Source organism: Dermochelys coriacea, chromosome 9 (genome assembly GCF_009764565.3).
Source record: "Dermochelys coriacea isolate rDerCor1 chromosome 9, rDerCor1.pri.v4, whole genome shotgun sequence".
Classification (NCBI taxonomy): Eukaryota; Metazoa; Chordata; order Testudines; family Dermochelyidae; genus Dermochelys; species Dermochelys coriacea.
The window spans coordinates 16,419,783-16,433,555 of NC_050076.1; the positions used below are offsets into that span (position 1 = coordinate 16,419,783).

Here is a 13,773-nt window from a genome sequence, read left to right on the forward strand (position 1 = left end):
TACAGGGTCAGTCATGCTGCAGCCACACATCTATGCTAGTTTTGCACCTGGCTAGCTACACCACTACCAAAATCCTTGGTATAGACAGGGCCATTGTTTTCATGCACTCAGAATGTCCAGGTGGTGGTTTATCCTTTGCATTATTAGTTTCATGAAGTTAAAACCTGGGACAGCTGTGCAGTTCATGCAGAATTCTTTCACTTTTACTTAACAAAAAGAAAAGGAGTACTTGTGGCACCTTAGAGACTAACAAATTTATTAGAGCATAAGCTTTCGTGAGCTACAGCTCACTTCATCGGATGCATTTGGTGGAAAAAACAGAGGAGAGATTTATATACACACACACAGAGAACATGAAACAATGGGTTTATCATACACACTGTAAGGAGAGTGATCACTTAAGATAAGCCATCACCAACAGCAGGGGGGGGAAGGAGGAAAACCTTTCATGGTGACAAGCAGGTAGGCTAATTCCAGCAGTTAACAAGAATATCAGAGGAACAGTGGGGGGTGGGGTGGGAGGGAGAAATACCATGGGGAAATAGTTTTACTTTGTGTAATGACTCATCCATTCCCAGTCTCTATTCAAGCCTAAGTTAATTGTATCCAGTTTGCAAATTAATTCCAATTCAGCAGTCTCTCGTTGGAGTCTGTTTTTGAAGCTTTTTTGTTGAAGTATAGCCACTCTTAGGTCTGTGATCGAGTGACCAGAGAGATTGAAGTGTTCTCCAACTGGTTTTTGAATGTTATAATTCTTGACGTCTGATTTGTGTCCATTCATTCTTTTACGTAGAGACTGTCCAGTTTGGCCAATGTACATGTACAGAGCCAGAAGAGTACCCAGAAGTCACCTACTACAGGACAGGCCCAACAAAGAAAACAACAGAACGCCACTAGCCATCACCTTCAGCCCCCAATTAAAACCCCTCCAACGCATCATCAAGGATCTACAACCTATCCTGAAGGACGAGCCATCGCTCTCTCAGATCTTGGGAGACAGACCAGTCCTTGCTTACAGACAGCCCCCCAATCTGAAGCAAATACTCACCAGCAACCACACACCACACAACAGAACCACTAACCCAGGAACCTATCCTTGCAACAAAGCCCGTTGTCAACTCTGTCCACATATCTATTCAGGGGATACCATCATAGGGCCTAATCACATCAGCCACACTATCAGAGGCTCGTTCACCTGCGCATCTACCAATGTGATATATGCCATCATGTGCCAGCAATGCCCCTCTGCCATGTACATTGGCCAAACTGGACAGTCTCTACGTAAAAGAATGAATGGACACAAATCAGACGTCAAGAATTATAACATTCAAAAACCAGTTGGAGAACACTTCAATCTCTCTGGTCACTCGATCACAGACCTAAGAGTGGCTATACTTCAACAAAAAAGCTTCAAAAACAGACTCCAACGAGAGACTGCTGAATTGGAATTAATTTGCAAACTGGATACAATTAACTTAGGCTTGAATAGAGACTGGGAATGGATGAGTCATTACACAAAGTAAAACTATTTCCCCATGGTATTTCTCCCTCCCACCCCACCCCCCACTGTTCCTCTGATATTCTTGTTAACTGCTGGAATTAGCCTACCTGCTTGTCACCATGAAAGGTTTTCCTCCTTCCCCCCCCTGCTGTTGGTGATGGCTTATCTTAAGTGATCACTCTCCTTACAGTGTGTATGATAAACCCATTGTTTCATGTTCTCTGTGTGTGTGTATATAAATCTCTCCTCTGTTTTTTCCACCAAATGCATCCGATGAAGTGAGCTGTAGCTCACGAAAGCTTATGCTCTAATAAATTTGTTAGTCTCTAAGGTGCCACAAGTACTCCTTTTCTTTTTGCGAATACAGACTAACACGGCTGCTACTCTGAAACCTTTTACTTAACAGTCACCTTTACTTAACATCCTCTTTGCTTTGTCTTTAAAAGCTTGCAAAGCTTATTCTTTGAGCCTTCTGGTGTGGGGAGGCTGTCTTAGAAAATAGGGTCCTATGAGCTAACCATGATATTCCCAGACTAAAGTTCCAACTCCCATTCAATGCATACAAAACCCTTATTCACAATAATGGGAAATACCTAACTGGCCCATACATTAATGGGAAATATCTATCTGTGTTCCAATGCTTGACCCATCTAAATAGATGGTATTTCAGGCACGCTTCCTTTTTCACTGGTGGCCTAGAAAGATAGCATATCGCAAACACACTGCCACATAGAATTTGCATTTCTATTTGTTACTTGGAGTTCCCGTTCTTCCTGTCTGGTGACTCATATTTACATTTGGTAGCGGCAGCTGAATTTTTCCCAAGAGCTGCTTCTTATGAACATTATTGCCTTTCAGAATTAGCCTGCGGTTTGTCCCATGGTTCTAACCTTCTATGACTCAGTTATACTCCTATTCCCAAGTGTGTCTAGTTTAGCAGAGTGAACTGTTACTCTTCTGAAGCCATCTTTTCATGCAAGGCTTCAGAGGACCTTCCCAGTAGTGGCTTTGCCTTCAGTTGGCTCCCACCATCAATATTTAAAACCTGTCATTTCTAATTCTGTATAAATAGGATCTCATTGTGTCCTGCCAAAAAGCTGCCTGTAGCCTCACCTGTGAAGCTATATAAATACACTCACAATGAATTGGTAGTCTTGCCTTGGATGAATAAAAGATCTGTATAGTGTGAACATATAGAATAAACCTGGGGCTTAGGAAAGCATTATCACATGGCAGGGGGAAAAAAGAGAAGATGGACAGATGGAGGAGAAAAGGTGACAAATAAAAAAGCATCTTCTAATCTTTTGCTGCCATTTTCTGTCATGTTCCTGCTGCTCTGAATCCCTGATTGAGAGGAACCTCTGTTTCAGTCATTCCAACAGCATCAATTCAGCACAGCCAGAGCCGGTGAAATTGGCAGTAGCATAGGCAGGGGTAGTTGAGAAAACAATACAGTGCTGGAATCTTCACCCACTCTGTAATGCTTCCAGGTCATCTCCGAATGCCTGCTGGCTGTAGAAGCAGAGCAGTGAGTTGAAGCAATTCCAGCACCTCAGGAGACTGAGTCTTCTGCTAATTCATAGTATCTATGGTGAAATGGCCTTTAATTCACTCAGCTGTTAGCTGCAGTCGGTCATAATGTGACCTGACAAATGACTATCATGTTGGCAGGAAGGCATGCAGTAGCTCGGTATTCTCAGTCTAGATTCCCAAACATATTTCAGTTTCATCATATCAGTCTGAAGAGCCAGGCGTTACTTATTTTATTCTGTTGATGTGTTATTAAAATAACAGTGCAATATTATAGTTTAGCACTCAGTAGTTATTTGAAAGTTCAGATTAGTATATCCAGTTAGTTGTCAAATGATATGTTCTATACAGTGCGTTTTCATGAGGGTGTGTGTGTGTGTAAATATATATGGTGTGTCTGTGCACACATGTAATGACAATTACCTCCATTGATAGAGAGCTTTCATCAGAAGGACATTTTAGGTTGTCAGATTGAGCACTCAGAAATTAGGAACTCCCATAAATTATGGCAGCTGCTGCATTCAGCCATGTCCTGTGTATTTTATATTATAGATGTTCACAACATAAACAGTCATATGGAGTCAAAAAAGGATACAAATATATAAGATACACACACACACACAGATGAAATATTAAATAAAACGTGGATAATGTGACTATGATTACACTGTGACATTTTTGCTTTCTGAACCCTACAGTTGTAAATAGTTTTACAAAAATGTAATTTTTCCTGCTCTGAGCAGGGTTAATAACACTGATAAAAAATGCCAGTGGCCGACCTACACTAACTTTCCTACCACTGGTTTCAGAATGGTAACCGTGTTAGTCTGTATCAACAAAAAGAACAAGGAGTACTTGTGGCAGCTTAGCGACTAACAAATTAATTTGGGCATAATCTCTCGTGGGCTAAAACCCACTTCATCGGATGCATGCAATGGAAAATACAGTAGGAAGATATATGTACACAGAGAACATGAAAAAATGGGTGTTGCCATACCAACTGTAACAAGATTAATCAATTCAGGTGGACTATTATCAGCAGGAGAAAAAAAACTTTTGTAGTGATAATCAGGATGGCCCATTTCAAGCAGTTGACAAGAAAGAGTGAGTAACAGTAGGAGAAATATTAGCATGGGGAAATAGTTTTTACTTTGTGTAATGACCCATCCACTCCCAGTCTTTATTCTAGCCTAATTTAATGGTGTCCAGTTTGCAAATTAGTTCCAATTCTGCATTTTCTCATTGAGTCTATTTCTAAGTTTTTTTGTTGGAGAATTGCAACTTTTAGGTCTGAAATTGAGTGACCAGGGAGGTTGAGGTATTCTCCGACTGGTTTTTGAATGTTATAATTCTTGACATCTGATTTGTGTCCATTTATTCTTTTACGTAGAGATTGTCCAGTTTGGCCAATGTACATGGCAGAGGGGCATTGCTGGCACATGATGGCATATATCACATTGGTAGATGTGCAGGTGAATGAGCCTCTTATGGTGTGGCTGATGTGATTAGGTCCTGTAATGGTGTCCCTTGAATAGGTATGTGGACAGAGCTGGCAACGGTCTTTGTTGCAAGGATAGGTTCCTGGGTTAGTGTTTTTGTTCTGTGGTGTGTAGTTGCTGGTGAGTATTTGATTCAGGTTGGGGAGGCTGTTTGTAAGCGAGGACTGGCCTGTCTCCCAAGATCTGTGAGAGTGATGGGTCATCCTTCAGGATAGGTTGTAGATCCTTGATGATGCATTGGAGAGGTTTTAGTTGGGGGCTGAAGGTGATAGCTAGTGGAGTTCTGTTACCTTCTTTGTTGGGCCTGTCCTGGAGTAGGTGACTTCTGGGTATTCTGGCTCTGTCAATCTGTTTCTTCACTTCAGCAGGTGGGTATTGTAGTTGTAAGAATGCTTGATCGAGATCTTGTAGGTGTTTGTCTCTGTCTGAGGGATTGGAGCAAATGCGGTTGTATCTTAGAGCTTGGCTGTAGACAATGGATCGTGTGATGTGCTCTGGATGAAAGCTAGAGGCATGTAGGTAGGCATAGCGGTCAGTAGGTTTCCGGTAGAGGGTGGTGTTAATGTGACCATCGCTTATTAGCACTGTAGTGTCCAGGAAGTTGATCCAGGACTGGTCCAGGCTGAGGTTGATGGTGGGATGGAAATTGTTGAAATCATGGTGGAATTCCTCAAGGGCTTCTTTTCCATGGGTCCAGATGACGAAGATGTCATCAATGTAGCGTAAGTAGAGTAGATGTGTTAGGGGATGAGAGCCGAGGAAGCATTGTTCTAAGTCAGACATAAAAATGTTGGCATACTGTGGGGCCATGCAGGTACCCATAGCAGTGCCGCTAACTTCAGGGTATACATTGTCCTGAAATGTGAAATAGTTGTGGGCGAGGACAAAGTCACAAAGTTCAGCCACCAGGTTAGCTGTGACATTATCGGGGATACTGTTCCTGACGGCTTGTGGTCCATCTTTGTGTGGAATGTCATTAGAGTTGCATTGGGACTAGAATAATGGTGGGAGATTTTCCCAAAATGCAGCCAAATACCCATCCCCATCCATGTCACTAGTAGTGTATATCTACACTGCAGATGCAGGTGTGGTTGCAGCTCAGGTAGGCATACACAGGCTAGCCTTAATCTAGATAGTACAGCTAAAAATAGCCATGAAGATGTGGCAGTGTAAACTGTAGAACCCCATCTGGTTGCCCTGGGTATCTACTCCTTTTGCTAACTACGATGAAACTTACTCCAGCAGGTCTCCACTGCTATTTTTAGCTCTTGTAGCTAGATGAAAGCTAGCGTGGGTTCGCCTACCCAAGCTGCATCACACCTAAGACTGCAGTGCAGACCTACCTAATGAGACCAGTGTCTTTAAGGTGAAAGGCCCTTTCAGAGTGACTGAGTGACTATGACTCTATTGTACTGCACCACGTGATACATTTTTTAAAATTCTTAAATACAGCATGTGTACAATGACAATTTTAATACATCCATTATTTTCCTAAAACAGAGCAGCTCTATAGGAGCTACTGTAATGCACATGATTTGCCTAATATATTGCAGTACAGAATATCACTTATCTACCCAGCCACTATAGGGCCCTGAGTAACTGTATCTGCAATGGTGGAGATGTCTGATTTAAAAATGTGTGTAATTTCTGAAGTGTTTGTGTATTGCCACCTTATTACAGCTGTGTGTTTGTTACTGCATTGGAACCTATGGAGTTCCCCCAGATCCACAAGGTCCCTGTTATCCAATATTTGCAGGCTACTGTCCTCTAGTGGTCAATCTGTCACACTATCCATGGAATTGATGTTTTTGCATAATGTGGATAGAAAACGGGCAGATAACATACAGGTGTGTCTATTGCTTTTGGCTCCTGTTTCTAAGCCTATCCCTCTCTTATAGGTCATGCCCCTAAGAAACTCCTAGTGGAAGTAGCATTGTCTAGCATTTTTGTTTTACGCTGCTTTGAGCAGAGTAGGCCAGCACCAATCATCGTTCTATTATTTGTTTGCCAGGGTAGCTCAAATATCTTGGGCCTGTATCTCTTCTAGCACAGATGAAAATCAGGATTAAGTCAGTGGAGTTACGCTGGAGTAAGACCAGTATAAAGTCAAGGAGAAACAGGTTTTTTGACTCTAAAGCTTATTTAGTCTCAGATTCATGGTTACTTCCCCTCCACACCCCAGCCAGAACACCTCAAGTTGAGTGAACTCTTCATAACTCTGTACTTGAACAAGTCACTCCCCTCAATTAAGGCATAACCAGGTGCTTCGGTTGGTGGTAGCTGGCACTCTTCCCTTGGATTCAGGACTGAACTAGTGCCCCAGCAAGATGTTATGTAAGTGGTGATGGTATCTGTAATCTTGAGCGTAAGTATGGCAAGATACACTTTTCCCCCCAGTAGAAAGACATGTGTATGGTAGATAAAACAGTAAGCAGTGGCACAAGTTGAGAAGGTTGTGTAACGCATTTTGAACAGCGCAGCAGAAAGTGAAAGCCAGCCAGCTTTGTATGTGGAGGGGACTGAACCAGTTAAGCCCATTGCTAATTAATTATTTTACACTTTTTCATTTCTGTCTTGGAGCACATTGGGCACGTTGTCTGCACATCTCGCCCTTTGCGCGATTGATATTGCAGATGCACTGCATGTAGGATCTGAATGGCATGTAATTAGAAAACCATATTGATTTTCAGGAAAGAGATTGCAAACATGCAGATCTTCCACATAAAAAGCAGTTTGATCTTCAAATGACTTGATTAAAAGCTTTATTTTTCTTAGTAAACAAAATAACTTGTGAAAAAAGACCTTACAAAGGGTCTGATCCTGCCAGCATAATAGGTAAGCATTACCTTCTCAGTGAGTAGTCCCATTCACTCCAGTAAGACTCCTCTTATGGCTCAAGATCAGGCCCCGCACATGATTCTTATTTATTTATAAAATGCAGCAATTTGGCCCCTACATTTGTTGTCTTTTGCAAGTGGGTGGGAGCCATGCCCTTGTGTTCAATGAAGCTGCGTGCTGTAGTGTGGTTGCAGACACAGACAGCCTCTGAATTGCAGCTGTTGTCTGCAAAGCATACAGAAGAGATCGTGGTGCATCCAAACCCATCCCTCTAGCCTTTCAGAGCTCAGACATCAACCCTTCTGTGAAATGGCAGTGAGCTGGAAGAGCATTTCTTCTCACACAAAGCTCACCAAGCACCCCATTCATGCCAATATGAGCAACATCCAAGCTGCCATGCAGTTTTGGCTGGGTATGCAACCAAGGACATGTTTGCCTTATTATGGCTCGTTGACAAAATACAGCAGACTGCTCTGTCACACACTTTCTGCCTCTATCCTGTCCTTGTGTTTCTGCTGCAGTCTGAAATGTCATGATTTTGGCAGCAATCAGTGTCACTTTTTTAATATTTGTACTTACATGTTCAGGATCCAGCTACTCTGTCAGTTACACATGTGCACAAGATCCGTTGAATTCATTGGGAGTCACGCATGCAACTGAGAGCTTAACAGAGCCCTGTGTTTTTTGCATAGGACAAACGTGGTAGTGGAAAAAGTTCACACCCAGTTTTGGAGGTCTTTCTGAACATCCGGCCTTTACATACTCTCACCATGTAAAACGGCTTCTGAAAAGCATAGACAGTAATGTTTTTATTAAGTGACGTAGCGTTTGTGAGAACTTCTGCCTTCTTTTTATTTGCATTTGCAAGTACCTTCATAGTTTACCTGGGTTTTTTGCACCCATAGCAGCAGAGAAGAGAGAAGGAGATGAGGAAGCAACAGGAAAGAGAGCAGAGGCGGCATTATGAGGAGCAGATGCGCCGAGAGGAAGAGAGGAGGCGTGCAGAGCATGAGCAGGTATTCTGCAGAGGATTCTGGGTGAATCAGTCCCCAACATCGAAGGCTGAATTCTGAGGTCAAAATTTTTTCCCCTTGGAATTATTGTCCATTGTGATATTTTAGTACTTTGCAAGCAAATTACAATTCATTTAATAAGTTAAAAGCAAATCTACTTATTACTCTCACATTTGATCACTTTCATCACTAAAGAGTAAATTGCTTAAGTGCTAACCCCGTGTTTATTGCTTTTCACTGTATTAATTCCCTTCTATCTATAGCCAGCAATTCTGGGGCCACTTAATATACAGTTTACCACTCCCACGCTCCCTATATAAAACTTTTGTTTACTACTGTCTCTAGTACTTTACCTTGGTTCCCAACAAAACTGGTCCCTCCTCTGCCTGAACTTACCTCTTTATAGCTCTCGGAACACTTGGCTTCTCAGGATATAGGGTAAAAAGAGTAGAGGAATATATATAAAAAGAGTAGAGGTTCTGATTTGTCAGTGCCAGCTTTAGAATGGGGTGTGTTTAACGCTTGTCCCTCATCCCCACTCATGAAAATAAGATGTATATCACAGTCCTGAGGCTGTCCCGTTGAGCAACATTTTGCATAATTCATAGTAGCCATAGAACTTTTTCAGCTTTTCTGATAACACTGTAGAACTTACAAAGGTGCTTTACATCTTCAAGACACTATATAAGCACTAAAGACCTTGTCCTGTTCAAGAACCGTGTGTGAAATTCCCATTGACTTCATTGGAACTACCATCACCTACGCTGGAGTGTTCCATGAGCAAGGTCTTTAGGGATTGTCCCCTAACCAATTAAGGCTTGCAATGCCACTTCGAGATTGGGAATACTTGTCTTATTATACTATCAATGCTTTGCCAGTATAATATACCAGCGGAGCTCTCTGGTCTAATACCTGCATAGTCTGTAATGGAGGTAATCTCTATTTACGTTGGAATAACTCAGAACAAAATGTTGTCCTCAAATTATAGCTGTGCCTTTTTACTTTTTTCAATACAGTAGAATGTAAAGCTTGTGTCATTTCAATCAGCTACAGGCAGGTGAAATTCTCAGTATTTTCAGTTTAAAATTAATTGTCTTTGCGTTTTTTTGCAGTTGAATCTCTCTGTGTTTGAGCCAGGGCCCCTTAGTGTTTCTGCCATTTCTATCCTTCATGCAGCAGCTCCTTTCTCTGTGGAATTACTGGCTCTTTTTCTTTTCTCTCTTTCCCCCCCCTCCCCCCCCCCGACCCCAATTCCTGCTGCCCATGTCTCCAGGAGTACATCAGGCGACAGTTAGAGGAGGAGCAGAGACAGTTAGAGATCCTGCAGCAGCAGTTACTGCAGGAACAAGCTCTACTTCTGGTAATGGGGAGACCACATCCCTGCTTACCCGCTTTCTGTTTGTAGTGTGCCTGTCTGTGTGCGCCTGTGTGTCCCCATGCCTTCTGAATGGCTAGTATAACGAGTCAGGCTGTGTAGGTAACTTGCATACGATCACCTGCTGCACGGATTTAATTAAACCCATAAGCCTCATAACCACACAATTCTCCAAGACTTCACTCTACTAAGAATAACATGCTGAGGTGTTTTTGTTTCATAAATACAAATGGAGTGGTGCTCTGAATTCTTTTTTTTTTCTGAATTCCATGACCTCTCACTGATTCGATATCCTTGCTGTGAACTCCTTTCTCACTCAGTCTGTCTCTGTGACGTTGGCATGCTTTCGGCTTCATTAGAAGTGCTGGCCCCTTCTCAGCCCCACTGTGTTTATTGCAGAGTAATTTTTAAGGCCATTAGCAGTGTACTGGAATACAATCAAACTGAAATGTACTTGTTCTCTGCATACCCACTCAGCTTTACAGGATTTGATAGCCATATTTCATTTGAAATCTATTAGTTTTACTTTCTTGACAGGAACATTTTATGTTCCCTTCTCATGCTGCTTCCATTTTAGACCATGTTTTTTATTGCATTATCTCCTGAATTGCCCTTTTTGTTTGTTTGTTTGTTTAAAGTGAGAATTATATTTATCAATATTTATGGTTTTTTTTTCAATAAAACAGAGCACATTATTGGTCTCTGTTTCCACTAGCTTTATTTAGAGAAAGAGGGAACTCATACAAATCCCTCCTTTTTAAAGGTACTTAAGTATTAATGATTATTAATTAAACCTTTAAAAAGCCCCAGTGCTTCAGAAAGAGCCGTTAATTGACTATTCAAGTTCTTGCCACAATCACCCACTCCTATGAGCTGCTGAGTACCAATCAGCTCCCAGTGGCTTCAGTATGAAATGAAGGCACTCAGCACCTCACTAGATGGGTCCACTGTTACCCCCCTCTGCAAAACCTGGTGATAAGCAGTTGTAATTTACAAATCCAGCAAGGATCTCAACTTATTCAATGGATTTCTGTTTGGTCAACTCAGTGTGAACCTGATTCTATTCTTCGAACATACAGGCTGCTTAAGGGATTTAGATACCAAGCTCCCATTTGAAATGTGGCTTTAAAATCTCAACCACAGTGATTGAAGTTAATGTACTTAGTATTCATGTAGCCCTCCTTGGACCAAATTTAACCCTGGCATAAGAGGGGGTAAGTGAATATGTTGACAGCCCTGGAGCTGCACTGCATGTACAAGGTCTTGATGGGGACTTTCATTTCCAAACTTCTTTATTATCATGAAAGGCCAGAATCCCATTCCTCCAATGGGGAATGATTGCTCAGACTAGTTGGCCTAGGTGGAACTACTTGTGCAAGCAGCTGCTCCCCTGTGTGAGCAAGGGGTCCAAATCTGGCCCTAAGTAACTGATTTCTACAGTGCCCCTGTTAAGAATGGTTTCAGAGTAGCAGCCTTGTTAGTCTGTATTCACAAGAAGAAAAGGAATACTTGTGGCACCTTAGAGACTAACAAATTTATTTGAGCATAAGCTTTCGTGAGCTACAGCTCACTTCATCCAATGTAGCTCACAAAAGCTTATGCTCAAATAAATTTGTTAGTCTCTAAGGTGCCACAAGTCCTCCTTTTCTTCCTGTTAAGAATATTAGCATCCCCAGTTTCCATATGGGAAGCAGAGGCAGAGAGCCTAACTTGCCAAAGTGTGTCAAAGCTGGAATTAAAACTCTAGGATTTTTTGGTTCTGGCTCTTAGAATATGTCTCTCTCCAGGTTTCTTTATAGTTTACTCCTTCACTGGGCCCCCACAGGCTTAAGAACTGATTGGCTTTGTAGGGCTAAGCCATGCTATTTATTTGGGTTTATTTTTCACCAAACTGATCAATATCTGATCGCTCACACGCTAGCCTGACTATATCTATACAGCTTCTCACACCCATGTTACGGTGTTTTCCTTGGGTAGGAGTATAAGCGCAAACAGTTAGAGGAGCAGAGACAAGCGGAGAGGCTGCAGAGGCAACTTCAACAGGAGCGAGACTACCTGGTCTCCCTGCAGCAGCAGCAACGGCAAGATCAGAGGCCAGCAGAGAAGAAGCCACTGTACCATTACAAGGAGGGAATCAATGCAAGTGAGAAGCCAGCGTGGGCCAAGGAGGTAGGAAAGGCTGAGTTCATTTGTGCCAGATCCTTGTTTGTCCCCACAAAGTTACCCCTTATAAATGGAGAGCCGGGATGGGATGTAGTTCTGTTTGAAAGTCTTGTTTACTTTGTGGTTCAATGACTGTTGAGGTTTCCTGAAGCCTGGCCAAGACTAAGAGCGTGATGCTCTCCTCTCTGCTGTCATTATTATTATGGTGAGAGCTGCTGGATGAAAAGTGATCCAGTGCAATTCAGTTGCTCTGAAGTGGATTCCTTTACACTGTTCACATTCTAGTTGAGTACTGAACTCGAAGCTGCTGGTGATATGCACTGGAAGGGTGTTTCTTCCTATTTTAGAAATGATATGGTACCAACTGTCCTATATAGTTATTGTTGTTTTGTGCTTTTCAGGAACACAATCTCTGTTGCTTTTTTTTTAATGCAAAAACAGGGAACAGCATCTAGTCATGCTTATTTTAAAAGTAAGAATACTAGATATAGTTTTACTGACCAGTATTGAACGAGAGGCACACATGCAAGCATGCAGTACAGTCTCTGGATCAGATGCATTCCTTTCCCCTTCCCCAGAGATATTTTGTTACCCAGAAAGAACACTGTCCATTATTACTGTTTGTCCTAGAATAGTGTGTTTTAATAGTATAATTTTGTAATTCTACTCCCAGGTACAACAACGATATCTTAATAACTCGCCTGTTCTCCCAGCTAAGCAGACTCACTCATCTGTTGCCAGACACTTGGCACCCGTCATTACTGGCAAAGATGAAGCATCACAATCCAACATTAAGCCTTCTTCTAATCTTTCCAAGGCACAACCCTCAGCTAAACCAAATCTGCCATACCTACAAGCATTAGATCCTCGGAAAGTGAACCTATTAGTCTCTGCTAAGCCAAGACAGGTTCTGCCAATTATTAAGATTTCTAAACCAAGACCCCAGGTACAGCAACTCACCCAGAAGGGAGAAGAAACCATCGGGGCACATTCTCAAATTAGACTTGGGCATCAAGAGCAATCAAAAAAGAATAATGGTGTGATATCCCTCAAAGGGTCTCGCTCTCAAGGATGTAGTCCGGTTAGGAAATCAGGATTGAAGGTCACATGTGTTTCTTCTCCTCATGTTTCACAAGGAATAAATTCACATTTGCCTAGTAACAGAGTGAAAATGGATTTTAAAGAATATAATGGAGACAGGGGAAGAAAATTTGCTCCCTCACTCATGCCTACAAGTCCCTTATTTCCTTCAAGAAGCACTCCATCATTAAACAATATCGACTTGATTTGTGATAACCTAGAACTAAGCACTTCTAGCCCAGAACACATTTTAAGAAAAATAAAGACTCAAGCCCTTCATAAGAAGCTCCATGCTTCCTTTGAAAGTATTCCGAAACTCCTGCCGTCTACAGGGATCCGTCATACACAAATGCAACAGAAAATAGGAAGAAGCATGGATCAGCTTCCCCTTCCATCTCTTGGTCTTTCTCCACAATGTTCTCATTGGAATGCAGCCATTTTGGCTCCTTTGTCTTCTCACTCCCGTTCATCTTCTGTGGATTTACTTTCCTTTCCCCTTAATTCCAATCTGATTCAGGCTGCTAAAGTTTTCAGGGGAAATGCTCCAAATAGCATGTCTTCACAGGTAGCCCCAGGATCATTCTCTAATTCTTCCTATTGTTCTCCCAAGCTTTCTCCTCAAGCATGTAATGGAAAAAGTTTTGTAAATTTGCCTGTGATCAAGACATTCCTGTCATCGAGCACTCCTGATCTGAGAGATGTCAGACAACTTAACTCTGAGCTACCTCTGGTGGGTGACGTCTTCCCAAACTTCCAGTGGGTTTAGTGCTTCCT

General features: G+C 42.0%; 1 protein-coding gene across 31 annotated transcripts in view; it reads left to right on the forward strand.

The window, feature by feature from the left end:
• TNIK (TRAF2 and NCK interacting kinase) overlaps positions 1–13,773 on the forward strand; it is a 308,457-nt gene that overhangs the window by 229,411 nt on the left and 65,273 nt on the right. For 13 of the 31 annotated variants that reach the window (XM_043491766.1, XM_043491769.1, XM_043491768.1 and 10 more), the window contains exons 13-14: positions 8,274–8,384; positions 11,734–11,925. In XM_043491766.1, the coding sequence (XP_043347701.1) occupies positions 8,274–8,384; positions 11,734–11,925 (303 nt within the window). Of the gene's footprint in view, positions 1–8,273; positions 8,385–9,654; positions 9,742–11,733; positions 11,926–13,773 lie in introns of all 31 variants that reach the window. The other 18 variants (XM_043491773.1, XM_043491762.1, XM_043491774.1 and 15 more) reach the window with 3 other exon arrangements.